The sequence below is a fragment of the Siniperca chuatsi genome, linkage group LG9 (genome assembly GCF_020085105.1).
Source record: "Siniperca chuatsi isolate FFG_IHB_CAS linkage group LG9, ASM2008510v1, whole genome shotgun sequence".
NCBI classification, from domain to species: domain Eukaryota; kingdom Metazoa; phylum Chordata; class Actinopteri; order Centrarchiformes; family Sinipercidae; genus Siniperca; species Siniperca chuatsi.
This window is the reverse complement of record NC_058050.1, coordinates 21,010,052-21,032,084: the sequence shown is the minus strand read 5'-3', so window position 1 is coordinate 21,032,084 and position 22,033 is coordinate 21,010,052. Positions and strand designations below refer to the sequence as shown.

The window sequence follows — 22,033 nt, the reverse complement described above, 5'->3', positions numbered from 1 at the left end:
CAACTGAGTTTCTGACAGGCAGGAAAATTGTTACTTTGCTGTGAGATCCACACAGGATTTCACTGAAGGAGGCACAGATACAGACACACATTCAAACTGACATATATGAATGCTGATGTAGTCAAACCTGTCAGCAGTGTACTGTATGCCTTACACAAACACATACAGTACATACAGATGAATATACACATTCTGCATATCTAGCTGTGGCTTTGTATTTGATTCTTATGCTCTATTCAAGAGGTGTGTGGCGATATAGAATATATATATATATATATATATATATATATATATATATATATATATATATATATATATATATATATATATATATATATAAGACCAACATTTGAATAAAAACATTACAATGACTGACATGAAATTGAAAAGCAACACATTAATAAGATTACGCTAATGATAGTTAAAACCAACACATGAACTGGCACAATGCGCTTGCCCTAATGCTAAGGATGCTAAGCAGGCCAAACCTGCCATTGTGTCCATTATAAAAGCTGTGTAATGGCTTAGTCTTTCAAGCACTGCAAGGCATTTGGGTGCCAATGCAAAATCTTAGTTTGGCCAAAATGTTAAAGGAGCTTTTGAGATTTCTACAAAACTTCAACTGTATTCTGCTGCAGATATCTGAAACTTATTTCACTGCCTGTAATTCATCAGCAGCTATAAATCATTTGCCCTTTAGAAACCTCATTGACAGAGCTATCTCACACTATAGAGATGTGTTTGTCAACCAGAAGAGACTGGAGGAAAGGGCTGAAACAGTTGGAAGGATATGGGGCCACCATCCAAGGGAAAGGTTGCTGATGAGGTTATGGTTTTCTGTTACAGGAGTTGTGAAATGATTGCTCTGGGTGGAAGAATAACACAGACATCATCCATGTGGTACCCCTCTGCTGATGGAGGCCTCCCACTCATAAACTCTGCGGGGGGATGTGTTTCTCAATCTCTCTACCTATTACACAAGCACACACACACATACACACACACACACACAAATGAAAAATCCACTCACTAATCCACCCACTCACACACACACACACACACACACATAAGCACTAAAACACTGTTAAATAGTTTATTGCGCCGGTGCTGTTTCCCACATGTACCCAGCTGATTCAAGAAGAAGAAGCAGGAGAGGGGGATGCAGTGGGTGGGGGTGGGAGGTCTTTGGAAGGATGAGGGGTGGGGGTGGGGGGTGTCAAACAGCTGCTGTGTACAGTTACCATGGAAACCTTTGTCTAACTTGAGAATTCGACAGGGATAAGCAGTGTTATAAATTAGATTTTAAGAGGTTTTTCTCTTTTTGTGTACAAAACAGAGATATGCCTTTAGCACAGTTTTTTAAGTATATCAGACAAGCAACATATGACGTGGCAGACATGACCCCACCCTACCACACTTCTATACCACGGCAGATTTTGATGCTTATTTGCTATAAATGTGGATTGCAGAGGGGGTAGGAGTCTTTTAAAGAATTGCAATGTTGATAACTTAGCAGTGTTCATAACCAAACAAAACTGGCAAACAGGCACAAATGGCAAAGAGAAGAGGTGAACAAAACATTGACAGTGACAACAATTTACAAATTAAACTCACTGTCTATTTTGGCTTCAGTCGTGGTGGAAGAAGTATTCAGATTCTTTGCGTACGTAAAAGCAGCAATACCACAATGAAAAAATACTCCATTACAAGTAAAAGTCGTGCATTCAAAACTTTGCTTAAGTAAAACTGTAGAAGTATTCTTACCAAAATGTACATAAAGTATCAAAACTAGTACTAAGTAGGCTAAATGAGTGTTCGAGTGTTAAAATATTATTTGTTATTTGATTATTATTGCTGATGCATTAATTAACATGCAAGCAGTGTTTTAATGTTGTAGGTGATCAGTTGGAGCTCAACTCTACTTTATATGTTTTGGGTAATCTATGACAATACATCATGTAATATGTTGTTCAAATTTTTGTCTGTAAAACCTTGAACTCCCAGGTAGCTCCAACAGTCAGACTAATGTTGTTGAGTAAAAAGTACAATATTTTTTGTCTCAAATGAGGTGGAAGTATAATGTAGCAGAAAGGAAAAATACTCAAGTAAAATGCAAAAACCTAAAAACAATTCACAGATAACACGGCGCAAAGAAACATTAGCGTGTGAAGGCTACCTCATACTTGGTGCTCCCTGAGTGAAATGAGTTTTGATAATACACCAAGACAAAACCAAACTGATAACCGGGAATTGAAGTTTATAATTCACATATGTCCATTAAAATGTTTGAGTGATTATGTCGCTCTCCTCCTATCATAAAAATTGATAAAGAAAAGTCATTTCCATAATTACAGTGGATGGTTCAAAACATGGGGAACATAGTGAGTATACCATATATATATAGTAACTGTGATGCAAATTTACTGTAATGTGACCATGGTGCCCTCTAGTGTTGGAAACCTACTCTGCACATCTGTTACCAATATTGTCTTTTTACAATAGCCAAACCACCAAGTCATTAATGTCAAAACACAGTCTTGATCCACATTGAAATTAAAATACTTTATATCCTTGTTAAAGACCCATGACATTTACTACATTAGGAAGTAGACAGTTAAATGAAGTGGCAAAAGGAATCCATCATTTGTACAGGCATTCGGTTTAATTTAATTTGAAGAGAGTTCAACGTTATGATACTTAAAATAAAAACACACAGAAGCAATGTGGACGTATAACTGTCCAAGTTAACAAGCTGGGAACATTCCCAAATGCGTAGTGTACAAAATATCACAATGTAATATGTACAACACAAAAAGAACACAAATACACAGACAAGCACTCTCAGCTACATGAAAATTGGTATTTACATAAAAATAAATAGAAAGAACCAATAAATAACATCAAAATGCATTGGTTGATGGATGACATGAAGCTGGATTTGCTGATATAGAGCCGACTGCTGACTTACACTCTATATACTACAGGCAGAGCAAAGTTATTCTTCATAGTGGTATAACATACAGAGGTTCGCCAGCTCTCTTGTGTATATAAATCATAATCTTTATCTTTTTAAATCCAAATTTTTCCCCTGATACATTTACATTCAATCTAGCTCAGGACACGGAATAAGTCTGAAAACTTTGACACAAAAAGACATTTGATTGAACATGGGAAGAACATGGCTCTTAAGGTCGGCTTAGTTAACTTGATAAAAACTGGCTGTTAGCTAGTTCTGAAATCTCCGTAAATACAAAGGGAACCCAGAACACCACCATTTCTTTGTTCGGCACACAACATTTTTCACCAGCATGTAAGACAAACAACGACACCAGAGAGGACATAATATAAAAAGACAGGTAAACATCAGCAAAGACAAAACTCCACCAGCTTTTCTGTCAAAACGGGGAACATTGAGATTATCATCAGATTCGTCATTTCTCTGGATAATATTCGTTACATTTCATTACATTACATACAAGTAGGGATATATAAAACCTGCTATGATTGTATACAGAAATAGACATTTTTAATTGTACCCTTCTATGAGCTATAGTTGATGATTATTCCATCATAAACCAGCGATGGAACAATCCCATCCAAGTCTCAAAGGGTTAGAAATCTATTTTTTCTATTTCTATGTACATCTTGCCTCTGGATATTGATTTATTTTCCTCCTTTAGAATGTAACTGCGCTAATGGGTGAAAGCTCAAAAGTGAGTGGCAGCACAACTCGAAATAAATACCCCAACTTAATGTTCACACATAAGTGGATAACTGCAGAGGTGTCTATTCAGTAGACACAAACTGTAAACTTAAGTCTCTCTCATGGAACATCAATAGTCACTTGAAAAAGATGAGGACAAAAATGACATGATACTGTACATCATCATCAGTTTTACATCTGTAAAGGAGAACAACAAAAAATAATAAGCTCAAATATTAATTGACGTGTGTGTGCGTGTGTTATGATGTGTATTCCTGTCTCAATACAGCAGTGATTGCTAATAATGAGGGTAAATAATCTTTTTTAAAGCAGCTCAGGTGCATTTATTGTAGCTTTCCCAGCATGCCAAATGGGCCTGGTAAACTCTTTGTTTCCTTTTTAGGCTCAGTTGTTAGTAGCTGAAAGTCACTTTTTGAACCAGATCTACAGTACTTGGCACCACAATAAAGAGAAGGAATACTAAGATCTATCCCGTACCATACACTACTGTATTTTGGGTTATTTGTGATAACGGTCACCTTAGGCATGACCTTTGACACCTAACAGAATGATCCTCTCTCAACACAAGCCTGTCTCATATTTTATCTACAACAACTCAGATCATGGCTTAAATAAACACATCACACCTTAACGCATCCATCCACCTAATTTTCCTCAAGTGAAGTCTTTCATGTTTTAGCACTATCAAGCTAGAACCCAAAGCAAGGCCCTCTACCTCTACCGCTCCGCATCCTCTAATCTCTTTTAGCTCTTCCTTTCCTCTTTCTCCTGCCAGAGTTCTCCTGGGGCTTCTCCTCTTTGCTCCCCATCACCACTGCTCCGTTGGCGGCCTTACTGAGCCCGTTGTGGGTCCCGTTAGAGAGTGCCTTGCCTGCTTTGGAGGCGTCACGTCTGGGCTGCTGGCGGCGGTAGGTCTGGTAGTAGAAGTTGCCGAAGAGGATGATGAAGGTGATGGCGTAGCAGATGAGGGAGTAGTGCATCCAGTGGGGGAAGTCGCAATTGACGTAGAGGGACAAGGCTGTGTGGCCGATGGTGACGTGGAACTGGATCTGAGACACAAAGAGGGAAACAAAATCACATTTTTGCAATGTAGAATTGTTTCACACCTTTTCCAAATGAGTTTCGTTAATTCAGTCAGAGATTCAGTGTAAGGAGCGAGGTAAGATTAACCCTCCAAAATGTGTTAAAGGAATACATTTCTATTGAAATTAGCCACACAGGGAGGTAATAGCTTACCATCTGGATGATGGTCAAGTACTTCTTCCACCACAGGTACTTCTGGATTTTAGGTCCACAGGAGGCCAGACCATAATACAGGTACATCAAGACGTGGATTGCTGCATTCATGTGTGCACCAAAGAATGCTGCAAATAAAAGAAAATGAAAACACTGATATTAGTTTCGTCATGCTACTTACGGTGCTAGAATACAGTTTTGTTACACAAATTTGTTTTTTATAAACCCTATTATTATTGTCCATTTAAGGACAATGCTGGCAGTTCTTCATATGTTACAAATTGTGAATACTTGACATTATTGAGAATCATTTTCCAGCTGAATTAACACACGGAGATTAACAAGAAATAATTTGGCAAATTGTCCACTGTGACGGATTACGTATCTATGTCTCTGCAAGATGTTTTTCATACTGTTGGCATGGACAGATTATAACACAAAGGGTCCCTGGGGACCGACATAGGAAGGTCCTACCTTCCAACCACAAAATGATCAAAAATGCTCAATATGGAAGGACTCAGTTCAAGATCAGGAACACAAAACACATGATCAAGAAATCCCTAGTTTTGACTGAGCCTTTTGACTCAAACAAGAAATGTTATTAACAGTCATTTTAAACATGGCTTCAGGGCCCCTTGACCCCTGTGGGCCCCTGGCCAATAAATGGAAGCCAATGGCTCCCTGAAAAATGGGAAATAAATCTTACAACCTATGCTACATTGTGGAAATTTGTGTAAACGCAGGTGATTAGTAGTTAACTGGCTAAAATGTGCAAAACACGCATTTCATATAGTAGAGAACTAAAGGAAATAGGAGGTAAAATCACAACTATTTTAACTGTTGGTTCAAAAATATATTACTTTATAGGTAAGAATAGGCATAGGGCATACTGTAGAAATCTATTGTAGCACGAGCTACTCACACTGTCCTCCTGCCACCCATTTGATGCCGATCCACCAGAGCGTGAACATGGTGCAGTGGTGGTAAACGTGCAGGAAAGTAACCTGGTTGAATTTTTTCCTCAGGATGAAAAACACTGTGTCCAGATACTCGATGCCCTTAGAGACGAAATACCACCACAGAGCTCCTGCCACCTGTCTCAGCCAGAACATGAAATGGGTTGAAGGGAGAAGACGGGTGGAGGAAGGAAATAGAAACAAATAGGGAAACACAGACAGTTAGAGAAAAGGAGAAGTAGTTCTTTTGGACTTTCTAACCTGTTGTATAATCAAATATAAAGCTGCATCGATTAATCTGAAACTTTCGGAAATATTTTCTATTCTTTTCTATTCTATTCTATTCTACAACATCTTAACCGCACCTGCAACCGACTGACTGTGTCAGATGTGTAACTACGTCATGGAGCAGTAGGAAGGAAGGTGAAACTGAACACCTTCCATGATCCCTCTTCCAGCTTGCACTTTTTCTGATAACAGGAGCAGGGTTCAAATGAATGGAGGCTGATCATGTTTCTAAAACCACTGAGACCAAAGCTTCCCTGGCACGCTGACAAGGATCATTTTGGGTACAGTAGAGCACTATAGTGATGAAGATTTATCTGTCAAGCATGTTACATTGTAGTAAATTAGCAGAGGTGTCTTGTTCCTTCTGGAAACTCTGAAAACTAAATATTGCACACATATAAACCATTAGACAGTAAGTTACATAATAGGGCAGGTGAGGTTCAATCCATTGTGATAAATGTTCCATTTTCATTTAATACAAGTGAGTGCGTGTTTTTACGTGTGTGTCTATGATCTCCTGCAAGCTGCCTCAGCTCCAAACACTCACCCTGACTTCATTGGGGTCATCTGAATAGTCCACCGGTTGACAAATGTAACTGTAGCTTGCCGCCCGCGCTGCCATAAACAGCTAAAAAAAACAAGAGAAAATCTCTGTTAAATCGCTGATATAAATGGACAAAGGCTGAGACACAGTGAGAGTGACAGAGGGAGGAAGAGAGACAGAGTGCAGGCAGAAAGCTGGATAACACTGTAATAAGGTTAGTCCAAACCCAGGGGGCAAAACTGCTACTGTAATGTACTCATCTGGATGGATAAGTTGGTTGGGATAAGACTTCCACAGATTCAACTTCCTCACTACAGTTTTTTCACACATGCAGGTAAACAGAAGAACCTCTAGCTAGTCTATAATAGTAACCCACCTCTTTAAAGATGAAGAAGTTGAGGAAGACCATGCTGAAGTTGTAGACAATGAGGGTTTTGCGGAGCTGGAAGGGCTCTCTGTTCTTCATGTATTTGGGCCCCAGCCAGAGGAACAGCAGGTAGGAGGTGCTGATGGCCAGCGTGGGCAGGGGGTTGTCCATCAGAGGCCATTTCTCCACTCGCTTGTCTGTGGGACAGATGTTCTCATAGTATTACATAACTATTCTTAATGTTCACATTACACTGACACAGTGTGGGTTCAATGTCAGTTTATTTTAAGGGGAGTGCAGGTCAGTCAGGTGCTGAGTACAGATGCCAGATTTTGTCCCGAGGTGACCTGTCTGGAGGTCAGTCTGATGTAGACACCCTTGTTTAATGGTGCATGTGATACGTTCAGAATGTTTTATATATATATATATATATATATATATAGTGTGAATTTTAATTCCATCCATCCCTACAGCATTTTTCATTACATCGATTTCGCAGGTGCATCAAAATGAAAGGTATGATCCTTCACTGATTTCATGTACTGATTCCAGTTCAGTTATAAAAAGCAGGTCTCTGACTCATTCTTTACTGACTCGAAGGAAAAACATACCTGCGAATGTACTCATAGCGTATACGAGTGCACACACAAGAAAATGTGTATTTAGTCACTTGTAAAACACCATTTCTCTCAAAAAGATCTCTTACACTGACTCTCAGAAATGACAAAAAATACAAGATTATTACCTGCAATAGTTAGGGTCCATTTGTAGAATTCTATGGTGTCATTAATTAAATGTGTGACAATCTCCATGGCTGTGGCCAGTGACCTGAAATTAAAGAGACAGGTGTGAGAATGGAGGCCTCTAAACTCTCAGCTTTTAACCAGCATTTAGTTAATAGAGCTGGATCCACTGAGTAAGACTGGTGCCATCTTCCAGGAGATCAGTAATCAACAATGTCACCCTAACCATGCTTATTTTTTAACTGATAAACATGATAATAATTCCATTTTATGCATTAGTTCAAAATTGTCCATCTTTAAAAAGTATGAAGCCCTAAATGAAACGAACCCAGGCCAAAAGAAGACCAGTTTTAAGCCTATAGGAGTCTGTGGCCCCATGAGGCCATGAGAGATGGGCTATAGGCTTCATTGCGCACAATGGCTGGGAGCACCGGCCGGCACAGCGCATGTGTCAGCAGATTTTTGGCTTGAGCACGACCACCAGCCAACCTGGTGGCCCTTATAATGAGGGGGAATGCCCGGTGCCCCACTTTTACATTGAAGTGGGTCATCGCCTATACAGTGCCAGACTGACGCATAGGGTGATAAGTAGCGAGATGCACACAGTGTGATTTAATGATCCTATAAGGATGACGCCCCCCCCGCCTCCCTCTCTCTCCAGCCCGGAGCGGATCAAGCGCTGCTGCAGCGTCTGCCTTTTCCCCTGCACGCGCTCTCCGCATAGACTGCTCTGAGAATAAACCATATGGCCTACATCACTGTTTGAATAAACGTTTAAACGCATATTTTATATGTCTAAAAGGCTTAGGCTAATGTATTTAAATCAGGATTATAAACAATCTGAATTGCGAATTTGCATTCTGCGGCATGCAGTTCGGCCTTCGACTAGGCTGCACGAGCAGTCCCATCATCAATATGATTTTCCCAAAACGCCGGAGCTGTTTCCGTAAAACAACATGATTACTGTCCATAAAAGATAAATATGGCCTCAAAATCAGACTGCACACAGGAAACATACAGTAGTCCATAATATCGACACCAGTCTCGCCTTCGGAGCGAATGAAGATGCTTATTACCTTACCGTGTCGGTGTTTTTAAAAAAATCCGTCTATAATGACATTCAGTGCAAGGTCATGCAGTGTGCGTTATCCCGGCGTGTAATCGACTGAGCTAGTTTTCTATGAATTGATTAATTGTTCCGTATCCAGGGTGAGATAAACGAGCCGCTGAAGGGTAAGCGATGGCATGAATTTCTCGTTAAGGGACCACACAAGCCACCACTGCGCGTCTTCTTCAATGAATTCCTCCTCTGATCCCCACAACGTCAGCGGAAAGGCAAAGAGAATACTCCTTACACTTCCGATCGAACTTTCAAAATAAAAAAGCATCAACATGCTGTATGTTGTCCTTACAGCACAGTAGAAAATGTGATCACAACATATTTGATGTTTCAAGACCATAAAAATAATTTGAATAACAATACAAAATAATAAGATACAATAATAACGATATTAATAATAATAATAACAATAATAATAATAATAATAATAATAATAATAATAATAATAATAATAAAAATTCAACCACACACTTGTTTTATCTCCTTAAGATCCTTACAGTTCCTTAAAGTTGACACTTAAATAACAACGTGAGGGGTTTTGTCAATAAGAATTGGTTACATTATTTATCTATAAGTGTTTTACTGCTGCAGTTTGAGCTCACGTTCCAGTTATTATTCTTCTAGTCTCCAAACCGACTCCTTTTATTTGAAAGTGGCATCACTGTGCTTCCTGCTTGCTTCTTGCTGTCTGTGTCTAGCTTGATGCAGCTCCACTCCTTTGGTGACACTTGACGGGGATGATAGAAAGATGCTATGCGCATGCCCAAACATGGAGGCGGATGCAGCAGCAGCGCTACATCAGCTTCGTCAAGTCAGCCAGACACAAGGAAAAACAGCGCTCATGCCTTCAAAGTAAAACAGTAGAAATGTGTCGGTTAAACAAAAGTTGCAATCACAACAGGGCATTAAAAGGGTTTTATTTTGAAATTCCTGACCAGACTCGTGTATCTCACACTGTCTGACTTGACGCTTGGTGCCTCCGTTGTTGCACCGGCTTTTCTCTTGTCCTTTACTGCACGAGCCATTTGTTACTGTCTATAAATTACGTGTTTTCTTCGTGTGTCTCCTGTGACACGGGGATCAGCAGAGCGTGGTGTGCAGTCTTCACGCAGGGTTGCTTTGCGAAGAAGATGCGCTCTCTGGACTCACTTCATTGATGGTCGTGAGCTTCCATCATAGGCCCTATTCTCCGATTACTGGAGCTAGTTCCTCATATGAAAATGGTCCGGTGAAATATAGTTTCGGATCACGGAGGGGTATTTTCAGGGATAAGGTCAAGACTACCTTTTGAAAAATGAAGATTTGGAGCACGGAACATGTTTTCAGGTTGGTCACACTGGGGTTTATTGTTTGGAGTATTTCATGAAGCACAATCAGCTGGTCTGTCACTGTAGAGCTAGGTTGATGGGACCTTCAACTTCATTACCTGAGTTTAATTTAATTAAACTCATGACTTTATGATTCTGGTCAGTCAATTCCACCTGCGCTATACTATAGCCCATGGAGTGATGGTGAGTCACCATAACATGCCTCATTTCCACTGCATGGTACCTGAGCATTTAACATCAGGAGTCAGCCACAACCACAGCCTCGCCAGTCACAGTTTTGTCCCAAAGAAGCCATAAGGAAAGTTTATTTGGTTGATTAAACGCTGACTTCAGTATCCCTGTGCACTTGACTTAATAAGGAGATCATGAAACATATTATACACACTAGTTAAGTCTTTGTCAGATTATTAAAAGCCAGTAGTGAAAGGTAATGTTTCTTCCCCTTCGTATTATTTTGTACTGTTTTGATTGCAGTTACCCATGGGAGACGGTGATCAAGGCTGCCATGAGGAAGTACCCAAATCCTATGAACCCTAACGTGGTCGGGGTGGACGTGCTGGATCGCAGTCTGGATGAAGTGGGGCGCCTGCACAGTCACAGACTCCTCAGCACAGAGTGGGGCCTCCCGGGCATTGTGCGAGCGGTCAGTCATCAACACACACATACACACACACACTGAGATGTATAGAACAAACAACAGCTTCTGGAATGTGTCGTTCACTGGTCTCTCCATCAAGGCTCCAAAGCAAGAAGCAGAAGTGGGTCCTGTAAAAGTTGTGTCATGCACATACACATGTCAAGTGCTATTTGGGCTCATTTTACTGTACTCACTGTGTATTATTGTGTTTGTAGATTCTGGGAACCAGCCATACGCAGACATATGTGAAGGAACATTCCATAGTCGACCCAGAGAAGAAAAAGATGGAGCTGTGCTCAACAAATGTAAGTTTATACTGACCAGCCATGACTTCAATCGGCATTAGTTACACAGTTCATTTAGCAATGGTGAGCCACAACATCGTCAAAATCTTCCACTGTTATTGGATAGACTGTGAAATCGAATATGTCATAATGCACTAAAATGTGCTACTTTTTCCAAAATGGGAATGTTCATAAACAATAAATAACAAAAAATAATTTACAGGAAATACTATGGTACGTTGTAATCTATTTCCAAATCAGTAGTATTCGCTGTGTTTGCATCATAATATTCCACGTAAATATCCCGTAATTAAGGAAATCCAAATGTATTTTATCTTCAGATTACTCTCACCAACCTGATTTCAGTGGATGAGAGGCTTCTTTACAGACCACACCCAGACAACCCTGAGGTGTAAGTACATTGTACAATGTATTCAACTTAACAGTGCACAGAGAGATAGGAACCAGAGTGAGCTAGACACTGTGTTCTTGCAGATATACAGTGTTATACTATTTGTTCATCTCTCTCTCTCTCTCTCAGTACCATCCTGACCCAGGAGGCCATCATTACAGTCAAGGGAGTGAGTCTAAGTAGTTACCTGGAGGGGATGATGGCTAGGAGAATGTCAGCTAACGCCAGGAAGGTAACACAAAATCAAAACAGTACATTTCGATTTATACACTTGATGCATCATTTGCATGTAGTCTGAACTTAGATGCAAGTAATAAAGCCTTTGCTGATGATTTCTTTGCATGTCTCTTCTATCTGGGACTGTACTGTCTCTGTTAGTTTTTCTGCTGTTCCAGGGCGAGTTTACTGGATAACAGTCAAAAGTTACTATGTCCAGTGGTGTTCACCTGCCTATCTCTGTGTATGGCCTTTGTCTCTTCTTTAATCGTCTGTTTCTCTGTGTGAATCTGCAGGGTTGGGATGCTATTGAGTGGATTATTCAGAACTCTGAAAGAGAGAACGTACCATTGTGACATTTACTAACTCTGGTAACTCTTCTCTTTCCTTTCCTTTGCACCTTTGTCTTTAAGTCTTACCAGATTGTTATAAGCATGCCACTCCTTTTTTTTCCTTGCTCAAAACCACAAAAATCAAAAGTCTTATTTTTGTGTATGCATGTGTCACATAATGCTCAGTGGTCATTTGTTTGCAGACACAGAACTGCAGTTATACAGTGATGACCACTTTCTCTGGCTTCACCACAATAAACTACTGGGGATCCTCAGCATCTCAGGATTCTCTGCAGTTGGTACTTATACCGTCTGGGAGGTTTTGTGGATGTTCACCCCACACCGCATCTCTCACCTCTGGAACGCATGCGCTGGGAGTTCAGACAGACAGTGAAATGGTGCCAAAGCTGAATGGTTATCAACGTGTGTTAGAGTTGGATTTAAGGGGTGTTGCTCCAAGTCTGGTAGGTGTGGCTCAATGCTAACTCAGTACTCAATAACCCATTAACAACTATTCTAATTAAGGCAGGTGAGGAGAACATGACAGTTTCCTTCCGTGAGTTAAACAAGCTCTCTAAATAAAAAGAAGGGTGCTGCTGTCAAGGAGTTGCATAAACATCATGAGCCTACCAGACTTAACTGGTTTGAATATAATGATCATACCCCACATTTCCTTTGCTCTCATGTCTTATCTTAGCATACTGTGGAAGAGATGCAGAAGAGGGATGCAGGAGGCATACGCACACAACTTTTTAGAAAGCAATGTAAAGACAATATGCAACAAACTTCATAACTTTTATTTGAAGTTATGTAACTCTTCTGTAATGTCAAACACTGGTGACTCCTATAGCAGGAGTTCAAATCAGAAAGTTGTTACTGGTGCTTATTATGTGTTTCAAGAGGCACAAACTGTAGATGATATGTTTGCATGATAGTAGTAAAAAAAGGGGGGGGGTTATTAAAGAAAATAGTGTGGTAGCTAGCTAGCCAGGTAGCTAGATATAAAATTGCTAATGCAGCTTTAGATAGATAGGAATTCAAAGAAATTCTAATGTTTTTCTCAGAAAAAAAGATAGGAATGTACTATTAACATTGCCACAGTACAGTAGCACCTTTTTGATGTAAAACTGATGGGTAATATTGCCTTAAACCAGCAGATTTGTAACTGGGTTAATGAGGAATATGAGGATGATATATTCAGCTTTTGTGATCAGTATAGTAAAAAGATAGATTGACTCTCTCTGTGGGCAGCATTACCTATTTATATGGCCTTAAAATGATGCCTGTGTATTATTGCTATCATTCATGCCTTTGCCAGTCTCACACATCATGCTGTCAAATGTTGACCTACTCTGTAAAAGTTACCTGTACACCCTGAGGAGCGGTGCAGTACTGTATGTACAATGCTGCAGTGGGAGACGCACACAATTACAATGACATGTGCTAAATCATATTTGTTGGTAAAAATTAATATTTACATAACATTTGTATAAATATTATTTATTTAAAAACATTGTGTAACCAGCATTGAATTATTACATTGTTTACACTGTCAGAGCATCATGCAAAAATTTGTTTTTTTAATTTGCTATTTTAATTTTGTTTCAACTTCAACCATTGTCCTACTGCAACAATTAAAACAACTGTTTGAGAAAATTACATTTTTCAAACTTGTGTACGCTGTTGTTGATCAAACAGAGCTCATGGTTTAACAACCCTAGTGTCACATTTGCCCAGTAATGCCCTGAAGTTATTTTTGGTTTAATGGCACTTGCATTTTAAGGTAGTTAGTGTCTCCCCTACCAGCATACGAGTGGGGTGAGGTGCTTTCCTTTTAAGAATGTCATTGGCTTTGTTTCTTATTACAGAGCCTCAGCTTTGGGTTTCATCATCACATTTGAATTTTCTGCCCCAGTCAGAAACATCCAGGTATGACCAGTGAAGGAAACTCCGAGAAAACATCATGTCTCATGGATAGTTTGTTGTAAGGATGTCCTGATGGTGTCAAGTACCACCAGTACCCATACCAGGATTTTTATTTATTTTATTTTTTTTAAACCTACTATCTTGCAGTTCATCATTTGTCCAACAGAGAGCAGGCAAACCTACAGAGCAGCTCAGTGTGCATAAAACTCCCTAAAGAGTGTTTAACAATTGTCCTACATAATGCTTCAGTGTGTGATGAGAGAAGTCACATTAAAAAGGTGTGATGACTACATGGAACTGATGATAGAAGTAAGGTTATTTTCTTTTATTTATTCAACAGAACATAAACAGAATGCATTGCATAGCATGTACATCATTCCTCACTGTCTGAACAGTGATATTGATATATTGATCAAATTGCACCTTTATACCAATACTTCCATTCATTCAAACCCAATAGTGCAAGCTGAGCCACTTGCCAGAATCTCAATAAATAAGTAAACACATTCAGCTGGGTGTTTAAAAAAAAATAAATTTAAAAAATCATGCAGGAGGCTGCAGAAAAAAAGATTTTTCAGACGGTCAACTTTGGTATCAGAGCCTCAGATCTTAAATAGCACTCCTCTGTGAGTGAGACATTTGTCGATGATAAAAACAGCATCAGGATCTGAAAACATTGCAAACAAGGATTAAGCTGTACTGATTTCAAGTTTCATGATAAAAAGGCACACACCATTGTTATACTGACTTCAATATCATTGGTAATACTGCACTCAGGTGCTGTTGCTATAGCAGCCACAGCAGACAATGAACACACAATTAATAAAAATAAAAGTCATATCAAATCTTTATAAAAGTGAAAAACAACAAAGAAAAATAGAAAACATTGTGGTGTGTCAACATATCAAAGAACCATCACTCAGTTTAATGATCAATTACCGATTCCCTTGCTTATATTCATTATCTCTTGCTTAATATCTCTTAGGTACCGCAGCCACTCAAGGTTACTCTCCGTCCCAGTGCCAAACACATCGAATACTCCCATGTGAGCAGGCCTTATAATATATTAAGCAAATCACAATTTCAAACATTAAACAGGTTTGAATAATCTTCCTACTTCCCATATTGGAAAAAAAAAAATAAAAAAAATTACAAGGTTTGAAAACCTAAAATAAAATAAAACCAAATTCTCCAAATTGGGAAAACAATTTGTGTACACATGTAAGGTCAAGAGGTGTGTTTCCTTTGGAAGTGTAAATTTAACCAAAAATAAAACCACATTAAACTAAGACTACACTCTGACAGCTGAGTGTTCCCTTTGCCCACTGCTCTTCCCTCCTCCACCCACAGGCCGACTGCCCCCACATCCTCTGTCACATTCACTTGCTTTCAACATTGAACTCTCCCAGAAGCCTCTGTACTCTTTCTAAAGAAACCCGATTGCATAATTGTCCCTGCCTGAGCCTCCTCCATTCATACCTCAACTAAATACACATATCAGGAATTGATTGCGCTATGAAACAAAAACAATATTGTACATTTCTATGTACAGTATGTACAGTCAGTTCATCTGGCTTTAGGGGGGGATCAGAAGTTGAAAAGGTTGATAAAGTCTTGAGGGGAGAGGGACATGGTGCAACTTTCTGGGTTGTTGGCGGTGCAGGGATGGTTTGTGTCCTGTGAAAAGACACAAACACACACAATGATCAATACTAAATGGGGTTTTATCTTCTAGGTGCAGCTTCACTAATGGTAACATGTAAAGTTTCATATCCACTTTGATCAAGTGCAAAGTGAAAGAGAAAAATACACTACCTTCCAGAAGAGGATGTGGCAGTGTGTGCAGAAGTGCAGGGTGTCACTGTATTGCTCTCTGCGAGGATAGCAGCGGCTCAACTTAAAGTACATCTTCTTCCACTCCAGTTGACCTTTATCCGACACCATCAGGCGCTTTCGGATCTAAAAGAAGAAAAAATAAATAAAAACAGACTTCAAGACATGACCCAAGGAGAGAAAAATACTTTGAAATATGTACTTTTAAATGTTAGCTTTCTTGAGAATATTTCTTTTGTACCCCATTTCACTACTACACACAAATTAACTACTCAAAAGGTAAGTAGTTTTACTAGCATTAAATCAATAGCGTTTTCCCCAAAACACAAACTAAATCTAAACCACTGTAGGAAAGCTTCACTGTAACCTACTTTAGCTTAAAGCCTGAGACTGCCTCACTCGCTTATCAAGAGCATGGTGCTAGGTTACTGTAGTGTCAGTATACACACACTGTGGCCTCCCATTTTCCAGTAGCAAGTCTTGTTTATCAGAGATGCTTGACGTGCTTGCAGAGTGATTTTAGGGCGTCTGAAGCAGTATCATAGTTTCACGACAATGAGGAAGACAACTAACCTGCCATGTAAGCAAATGAGTGTATGGGCAATGAAGAGTGCCTCATTCTACAGTATACATATTTAGGGATCATCCATTAATTTCTACATGCCTGTCTGTCTGTGAAGTGGTACTGGCAGAGTCTCTTCCACAGCAGCCGGTCCTCAGTCAGGGCCCCCAGATCAGGGCACACCTGGCCCAGGCTGACCAGGTCCCTGCCATCCGACAGACGCTGCATGATGTTCAACTGTAGACTGGCAGGCAGGTCAGTCAGAGTCATGCCTGTAGATGTGGGCTGAAGGAAACACGAGGCAGAAAAAGTCATGAATATAATGGAAATGTGCATTTTTGTGAATCCAGCTCCTCGTCCCGTATTTTGGGGAGATGCTTACCCTGTTGATCTGGATGTTGTCCAGCTGCTGCTGCCACTGCATGATGTTCTCCATGCGGTGCACCCAGGTGTTAATGTTCCCCACCAGGACAGATTTGCCCATGTCCTGAACAAGACCACACAGTGAGACGTAGAGCGTCTGCAGCAGCTCCTTGATGGGACGAACGTTCTGCTGGTCATCGAGAACTGAGGAGAAAATCAGAAGACATTCATTAAACTCAATTTATTACTCCAATCATGAGCGAAAAAAAGTGAGGTTTTAAAGCCTGGGTGTTACAGAGAGATTAGTCGCTACCAGGCAAATAGCTAAATATTTATTGTGACTCATCGAAAAGCACATTATTAAAAACAAATGTTTTGGAGTGGCTGTACTGTCCGTGGCTCCTATGACACTCATAATATTTGGCCAACAGGTTTCATAACGCGACCTCAACAACCTGAATTTCTGTTTAGCAGAGAGAACATTTAGTTTACACTGTGGGTTGCAGAGGGGTCTGGTGACTGTCAGTGTTTTTCACTGTGCCATTAAAGCACTAAATTCACTCCCTGGACTCCTTTAGATGTGGTCAGGGCTCATTTCCTCACCTACTGGTGCAAACAACAGAGCAGAAAGGCTTCATCTATGCTCTATTTACATAGTGTGTGTTAAAGTCTATAAGAAAGATGAGGATTCTACTTCTCTGTATATTTGATCCAACAATAAAGAAAATGAAATAGACTGAATGAGGGGCCAACTGTGCCACAGCAGAAAGATGAAACCCTTGGACACATAAAAAAGGAGAGAAACTGAGAGGCTAACTAGTTGTGACTTTAATAATAATGGAAGAGTGGCGGGGCTCACCTTTCTGCACCACTCTCTCCAGAATATTCATGTAGTTTTTCTGCGCCACTCCGCTGAGCGAGGGGAGCTGGGACTTGGCGATAAGCTCAAGGAGCTAGAGCAGAGAAAGAGACAGAAAGAAAGACGCACAACATAAATTTCATCCTGTCAACTGCTGAGACTCTCTGTTCTGTTGCCTCATTACTTAATGTTTGTTATGCTGCATTCTTACAAAGGCACTTGCTCTCCTAACAATATAAATGCTGTCTAGAACAAATCTGGAGCTGTTCCACCTGGTCATTAAAACTCAACCAAAGCTGGAGCCAACAACTATATAACAGCATTCTTGGCTCTGATCATTCTCTATCAGTCTCTTTAGGGGAAGAAGCTACTGGAAAGATGTTGGACAACAGCCCAGGTTGTCAACAATGACAGCCTCCACAAACAAGCTTTTAATCATTTGACTCCTGATCCTCCTGTCATGTGAATTAGCTGAATCATTTGACAGAGTGTGTGTCCACGCATGCTTGTGTGTGCGTGTATGTCTGCAAGAGTGTTGATTCTGGCTCGCGGGCAAACATCGGGTTCCAGGGTGGCACGTCTGGCATGTAACAGATGCTGTGACAGCATGGAGAAACTCAAGCTCCTCCTTGCTCAATTCTGATCAGAGCATGTGACCTCTGTCATCATATCAACATCAACATATTGCCGGGTACTTTCTGGTAAACTGGAGGGAATACTTAGCAGTGCTAGCAGGTAAGTTATGAGAGGTGTACAAAAGTAGACGGCGCATACTGTCCTCATTGCATAATTCTAATCTCATAAGAGTGGTTAAAGAAAAATGCAAGTTCATTACCACAAATGGCACCTACTGTAAGTAAGCATTCTGCCAAATCCTAAATGAAAAGTCGATGAGTTTGCGGGTCATAATAATACCCAACTTTGAACCAAATTACTTCTCTTCTACATCCTCAACCTGCCTGTCTGTTTTTTTTTTTTTACCAATTTTAAAGCTTATTCGCTCCCTCCTGGCCCCCTTCTTTCATTCTTTCCAGCTCCATTCCTAAAACCTAATCCCAGGCCTTTCTTCTTTTAGCAGCTCATCAAGCGTTCCTCTCTTTGTAGAGCAGCCACGCAGAACAATGTGCATTTTCCGTATCTACTTTTAGCCCCCGCTGTTCGCTAAACTGCACTTCATAAGTTGGCGTGCGGCTCGTACTTTTCCACAAACGCACCAACAGCCTTAGAAGCACTGCACCTTGTTATTGCTATCTAATGGCACTGCTAAAACAAGTTCATTTTAAAAGGTTTCTGTCTCCTTGAAATAACCTCCATTTGTCTGCTCTGAGAAAAGAGGAGACCACTTGTTGTCTCGTTGTGGAAGAACCTGATCTGTGTAACTGAGACGGAGTTAAATGAACCTGCAAATGCCATCAGACACAACCAGTGAAGAGCAGTGACCTAGGACACCATGTCCAGACTAGACGCTAGTGTTACACAGCCATATTGTTCTTAGGGCTTACCATGCTACACTGCACTTGTTAGCTGGAACCTGCACTAAAAGGTCAATCCAAAACTTCAACAGAGACAGAAACAAATGGCCAACTATCTGTGGAAAGTTATGTGTAAAGAGATTTAAAAAAAAAAAGTTAGCTCACTTGTATTCTGATATCTCAGGAATATTATAATGCTGATACGATCCCTACACTTGTGTGTGTGATTGTAGATTAAAAAAAACAGCCATAAAAACAAGATCCCCTGCAATTTCATTGTCCTGCCAAAATAGAAAATTGGTATGTCTCCTCCTGACTAAGCCTGAATAGGTACATCCCATCAGATTCATTAGGATGGCACTTAAATAGGAAAGACACAGAAGTTTTAGGGGTAGGACGAATGAGGAAATACAGAAAAGAGAGTAGGAGACAACACAAATGGAGGCAGCCTGAGTCTGGCAGAGATAAGTGTGTGTGTGTGTGTGTGTGTGTGTGTGTGTGTGGGGGTTTGAATCACCTGACAACCACCGGGTCTGGTTTCATAAACCCCTGTCGGGTGGTCTCACCTCACCGCGCAGCTGTCATCCCCCCCCCCCCAGCACAGGAGTACACGACTACATGCAGCCCTAAGCTCACATGGGAGCACATGTGGTGAGAGAGTGAGAGCTGGTGTTTGGTTCTGTGTGTGGGGACACTTTGATGTCGGGGGGGATATCTGTTGATATCCCATAATGCAATTACATTATTGATAATGATATAATGAATGTTGATGATGTCACATCTCCCCTCTAGTGGATATTTTTCACAAAGCCATTTGGCATCCCTAGTGTATATACTACAGGACGTTTTAAGGGTGCATCAGTTTTACACACTACTCATACTCATAAAATGCTTAAAGTAAATGAACTGCACTAGGTAGCAAATAGGAATTGATTTTAAAACACAGCTTTGCTTTAATTCAACTAAAGGGATGCCAAATGGCTTTAGCAATTATATTACAGCAAAATGTCAGTCTTACCCTACCACACACACATACACACACTGACTAGGTGTTGTCACCACTGAGAGGCCCTTGTCTGCAGAGCATTGATAAGAGCCTGGCAGAAGCCTACACACCCTCTTAACCTTAACTCCTTCTCTGCCACTAACAAAACATATCCCACAGAGGAACACAAATAAAAAGGACAGAAGAAACTGGAAGAAAAGAAAGAGACTCACTCTGACAACGTAATTAAATCTCCTCGTGTCCTTGATGGCACTGCAGAAATCTAAGCGGTTGAAGGCCTCTCCCAGTGTACAATATCCGTGGCGCTGGGAGAATTCAATTATCAGGGTATTAGATTGCGATCCTCGGCAGGAGTATAGGGTTTTCTCAGCATGTTTACATTAGCAATGATGATATGAAAAGTTGTGAAAATAAATGAGTTGGTTTGTTACCTCCTTGGTGCTTCCTTTATGAACATAAATCCACTTTTCCCTGTGGAAATCTGTGAGAAAGCAGAATGTTTATATTAGTGGCTTGCCCTCATTAAGCAGCTTATAAGCATTGTGACAAATGCACACGTCACAAATAAGATTCAGAGTGGGTATAGTTATTGAAATAAAGTTTAATGAAAAACTTGAAAACATAAACATTTAAATGATGGAAGATTAATCATAAACAATATTATTAGGTAAGTGTTCTCCTCATGAATGTTACGTAACATCCTCATAAACCTCTCCTGCTAATATGTTTGGTCCGGAACTTAACTTTGGTATATTATTATGCGATTTATAACCCCACGCATAAAAGTTTATCCTTTACATATTTCTACAATAAGTCAGACTGTGTGGTTCTTTCATTGTGACTCACAGGGGACCTTGGTGTTGTTGTTCATAAGGTCTTTTTTCCTCTTCTTGGCAGCCATGTCGTAGCTGAGGGAAAGCAGCAGGTTCTCCTTATTGAAACACTCCTCCTCAGCTTTGCAGAAGCTGGAAAAAAACAAGGACCCATATTTCATTAAAGGAATCATTTCACCACTTTATCTCAGCGCAGACTTTATATGCTGCACGTTTGATGCTTTTTCAGTAACATGACCTGTAGGTATTCTTCTGTGCAGAGAACACACTTTAGCATCAAAACAAAAAGATATCAAATACATCCTTGGTTATACATGTGCGTTAACCATAACCTTAGGCCATGTTAAAAGCAGGCTTTTCGTGAAGTGAGTGTAGTCATTTTGGAAAGTGGACAGACTCAACAGACGTGTGTTAATCCACTCACTTGTTGTGAGGTTATTAATAGCTTAGTGATTAGCCTGGAAAAGGAACATAGACCCAGAAAAACAAAGACATTGAGGTGGATGAGAAGAAACCACATGAAGGTGTAGGCCTGCTGTCTGTCTGTCTGTCTGTCTGTCTGTCCCCCTGCCTTTGTTCATGATGCTGTTTGGCCATCCTTGAAAATATCTACCCCTCTTTCCTCCGTCCATCTTTCTCTAACTAAATAGTGATGACGCATTTAAGAATTGCGCAATTTCATGATGGAGACAACGTCATTTATCAGGAATTGTTTAATGACCAACCTCTCCACGGAGACATTGTTGTTTTTGTCGTCTGCTGTTGTCTTTTTCCATCCCTCCTCGGTTTTAACCCAACTCTGACCCGGTGACCTCCAGTCCTGTCCGAGGAAAGGCATCCTGGTTCGATGACGTTGAGATAAATAAATCTAAAAATATCTGGAAATAGTCCTTTTTGAGTTAAGCTGTATCCTTTCTTGAACGCGATTTGTCCTGGACGTATTTCTAATCTACTGTTGACATTGCGCAGCTCTTCTTATATCCTCAACTCAG

General features: G+C 40.3%; 3 protein-coding genes across 6 annotated transcripts; 1 reads left to right on the top strand and 2 right to left on the bottom strand.

Moving 5' to 3' along the window:
* Positions 1–2,640: 2,640 nt before the first annotated feature.
* elovl4a (ELOVL fatty acid elongase 4a) lies at positions 2,641–9,195 on the bottom strand. Of its 2 annotated transcripts, none has more exons than XM_044206569.1 (7): positions 8,935–9,195; positions 7,861–7,943; positions 7,125–7,312; positions 6,752–6,832; positions 5,883–6,054; positions 4,961–5,088; positions 2,641–4,773 (listed from the first exon to the last, which is right to left on the bottom strand). In XM_044206569.1, exons 2-7 carry the CDS (start codon positions 7,925–7,927, stop codon positions 4,459–4,461), a joined length of 951 nt encoding a protein of 316 aa, XP_044062504.1. In that variant the 5' UTR covers positions 7,928–7,943; positions 8,935–9,195; the 3' UTR covers positions 2,641–4,458. The 2 variants fall into 2 exon arrangements, with proteins under 2 accessions (XP_044062504.1, XP_044062503.1); XM_044206568.1 differs by having other exon boundaries at positions 8,940–9,195.
* Positions 9,196–9,925: 730 nt separating this feature from the next.
* Positions 9,926–13,848, top strand: prelid3a (PRELI domain containing 3A). Of its 3 annotated transcripts, XM_044206573.1 has the most exons (7): positions 9,927–10,304; positions 10,781–10,949; positions 11,159–11,248; positions 11,569–11,639; positions 11,769–11,871; positions 12,152–12,226; positions 12,391–12,531. In XM_044206573.1, the coding sequence occupies exons 1-6, from the start codon at positions 10,273–10,275 to the stop codon at positions 12,209–12,211; spliced, it is 525 nt and encodes a 174-aa protein (XP_044062508.1). In that variant the 5' UTR covers positions 9,927–10,272; the 3' UTR covers positions 12,212–12,226; positions 12,391–12,531. The 3 variants fall into 3 exon arrangements, with proteins under 3 accessions (XP_044062506.1, XP_044062507.1, XP_044062508.1); XM_044206571.1 differs by lacking the exon at positions 12,152–12,226 and having other exon boundaries at positions 9,926–10,304; positions 12,391–13,848; XM_044206572.1 differs by having other exon boundaries at positions 9,926–10,304; positions 12,152–13,848.
* A 575-nt stretch (positions 13,849–14,423) lies between these two features.
* On the bottom strand, positions 14,424–22,015 carry fbxo32 (F-box protein 32). Its single transcript, XM_044206567.1, has 9 exons — positions 21,767–22,015; positions 21,055–21,173; positions 20,640–20,689; positions 20,421–20,513; positions 17,731–17,824; positions 16,891–17,075; positions 16,611–16,793; positions 15,929–16,072; positions 14,424–15,790 (listed from the first exon to the last, which is right to left on the bottom strand). The coding sequence occupies exons 1-9, from the start codon at positions 21,877–21,879 to the stop codon at positions 15,701–15,703; spliced, it is 1,071 nt and encodes a 356-aa protein (XP_044062502.1). The 5' UTR covers positions 21,880–22,015; the 3' UTR covers positions 14,424–15,700.
* Positions 22,016–22,033: the final 18 nt, after the last annotated feature.

What these genes read in the sequence shown, in the direction of transcription:
- elovl4a (XM_044206569.1), bottom strand. Translation starts at nt 7,927, where the DNA reads ATGGAGATTGTCACACATTTAATTAATGACACCATAGAATTCTACAAA. An exon ending in ATGACCCCAATGAAGTCAGG is followed by an intron (nt 6,055 to 6,751) that starts GTGAGTGTTTGG and finishes TGGCTGAGACAG; the next exon opens with GTGGCAGGAGCTCTGTGGTG. An exon ending in ATGGGTGGCAGGAGGACAGT is followed by an intron (nt 5,089 to 5,882) that starts GTGAGTAGCTCG and finishes TTTTATTTGCAG; the next exon opens with CATTCTTTGGTGCACACATG.
- fbxo32 (XM_044206567.1), bottom strand. Translation starts at nt 21,879, where the DNA reads ATGCCTTTCCTCGGACAGGACTGGAGGTCACCGGGTCAGAGTTGGGTT. An exon ending in AACAATGTCTCCGTGGAGAG is followed by an intron (nt 21,174 to 21,766) that starts GTTGGTCATTAA and finishes GTTTTTTTCCAG; the next exon opens with CTTCTGCAAAGCTGAGGAGG. An exon ending in ACCACTTCACAGACAGACAG is followed by an intron (nt 16,073 to 16,610) that starts GCATGTAGAAAT and finishes TTCTTCTTTTAG; the next exon opens with ATCCGAAAGCGCCTGATGGT.
- prelid3a (XM_044206571.1), top strand. Translation starts at nt 10,273, where the DNA reads ATGAAGATTTGGAGCACGGAACATGTTTTCAG. An exon ending in TCCCGGGCATTGTGCGAGCG is followed by an intron (nt 10,950 to 11,158) that starts GTCAGTCATCAA and finishes TTGTGTTTGTAG; the next exon opens with ATTCTGGGAACCAGCCATAC. An exon ending in TGGAGCTGTGCTCAACAAAT is followed by an intron (nt 11,249 to 11,568) that starts GTAAGTTTATAC and finishes TTTTATCTTCAG; the next exon opens with ATTACTCTCACCAACCTGAT.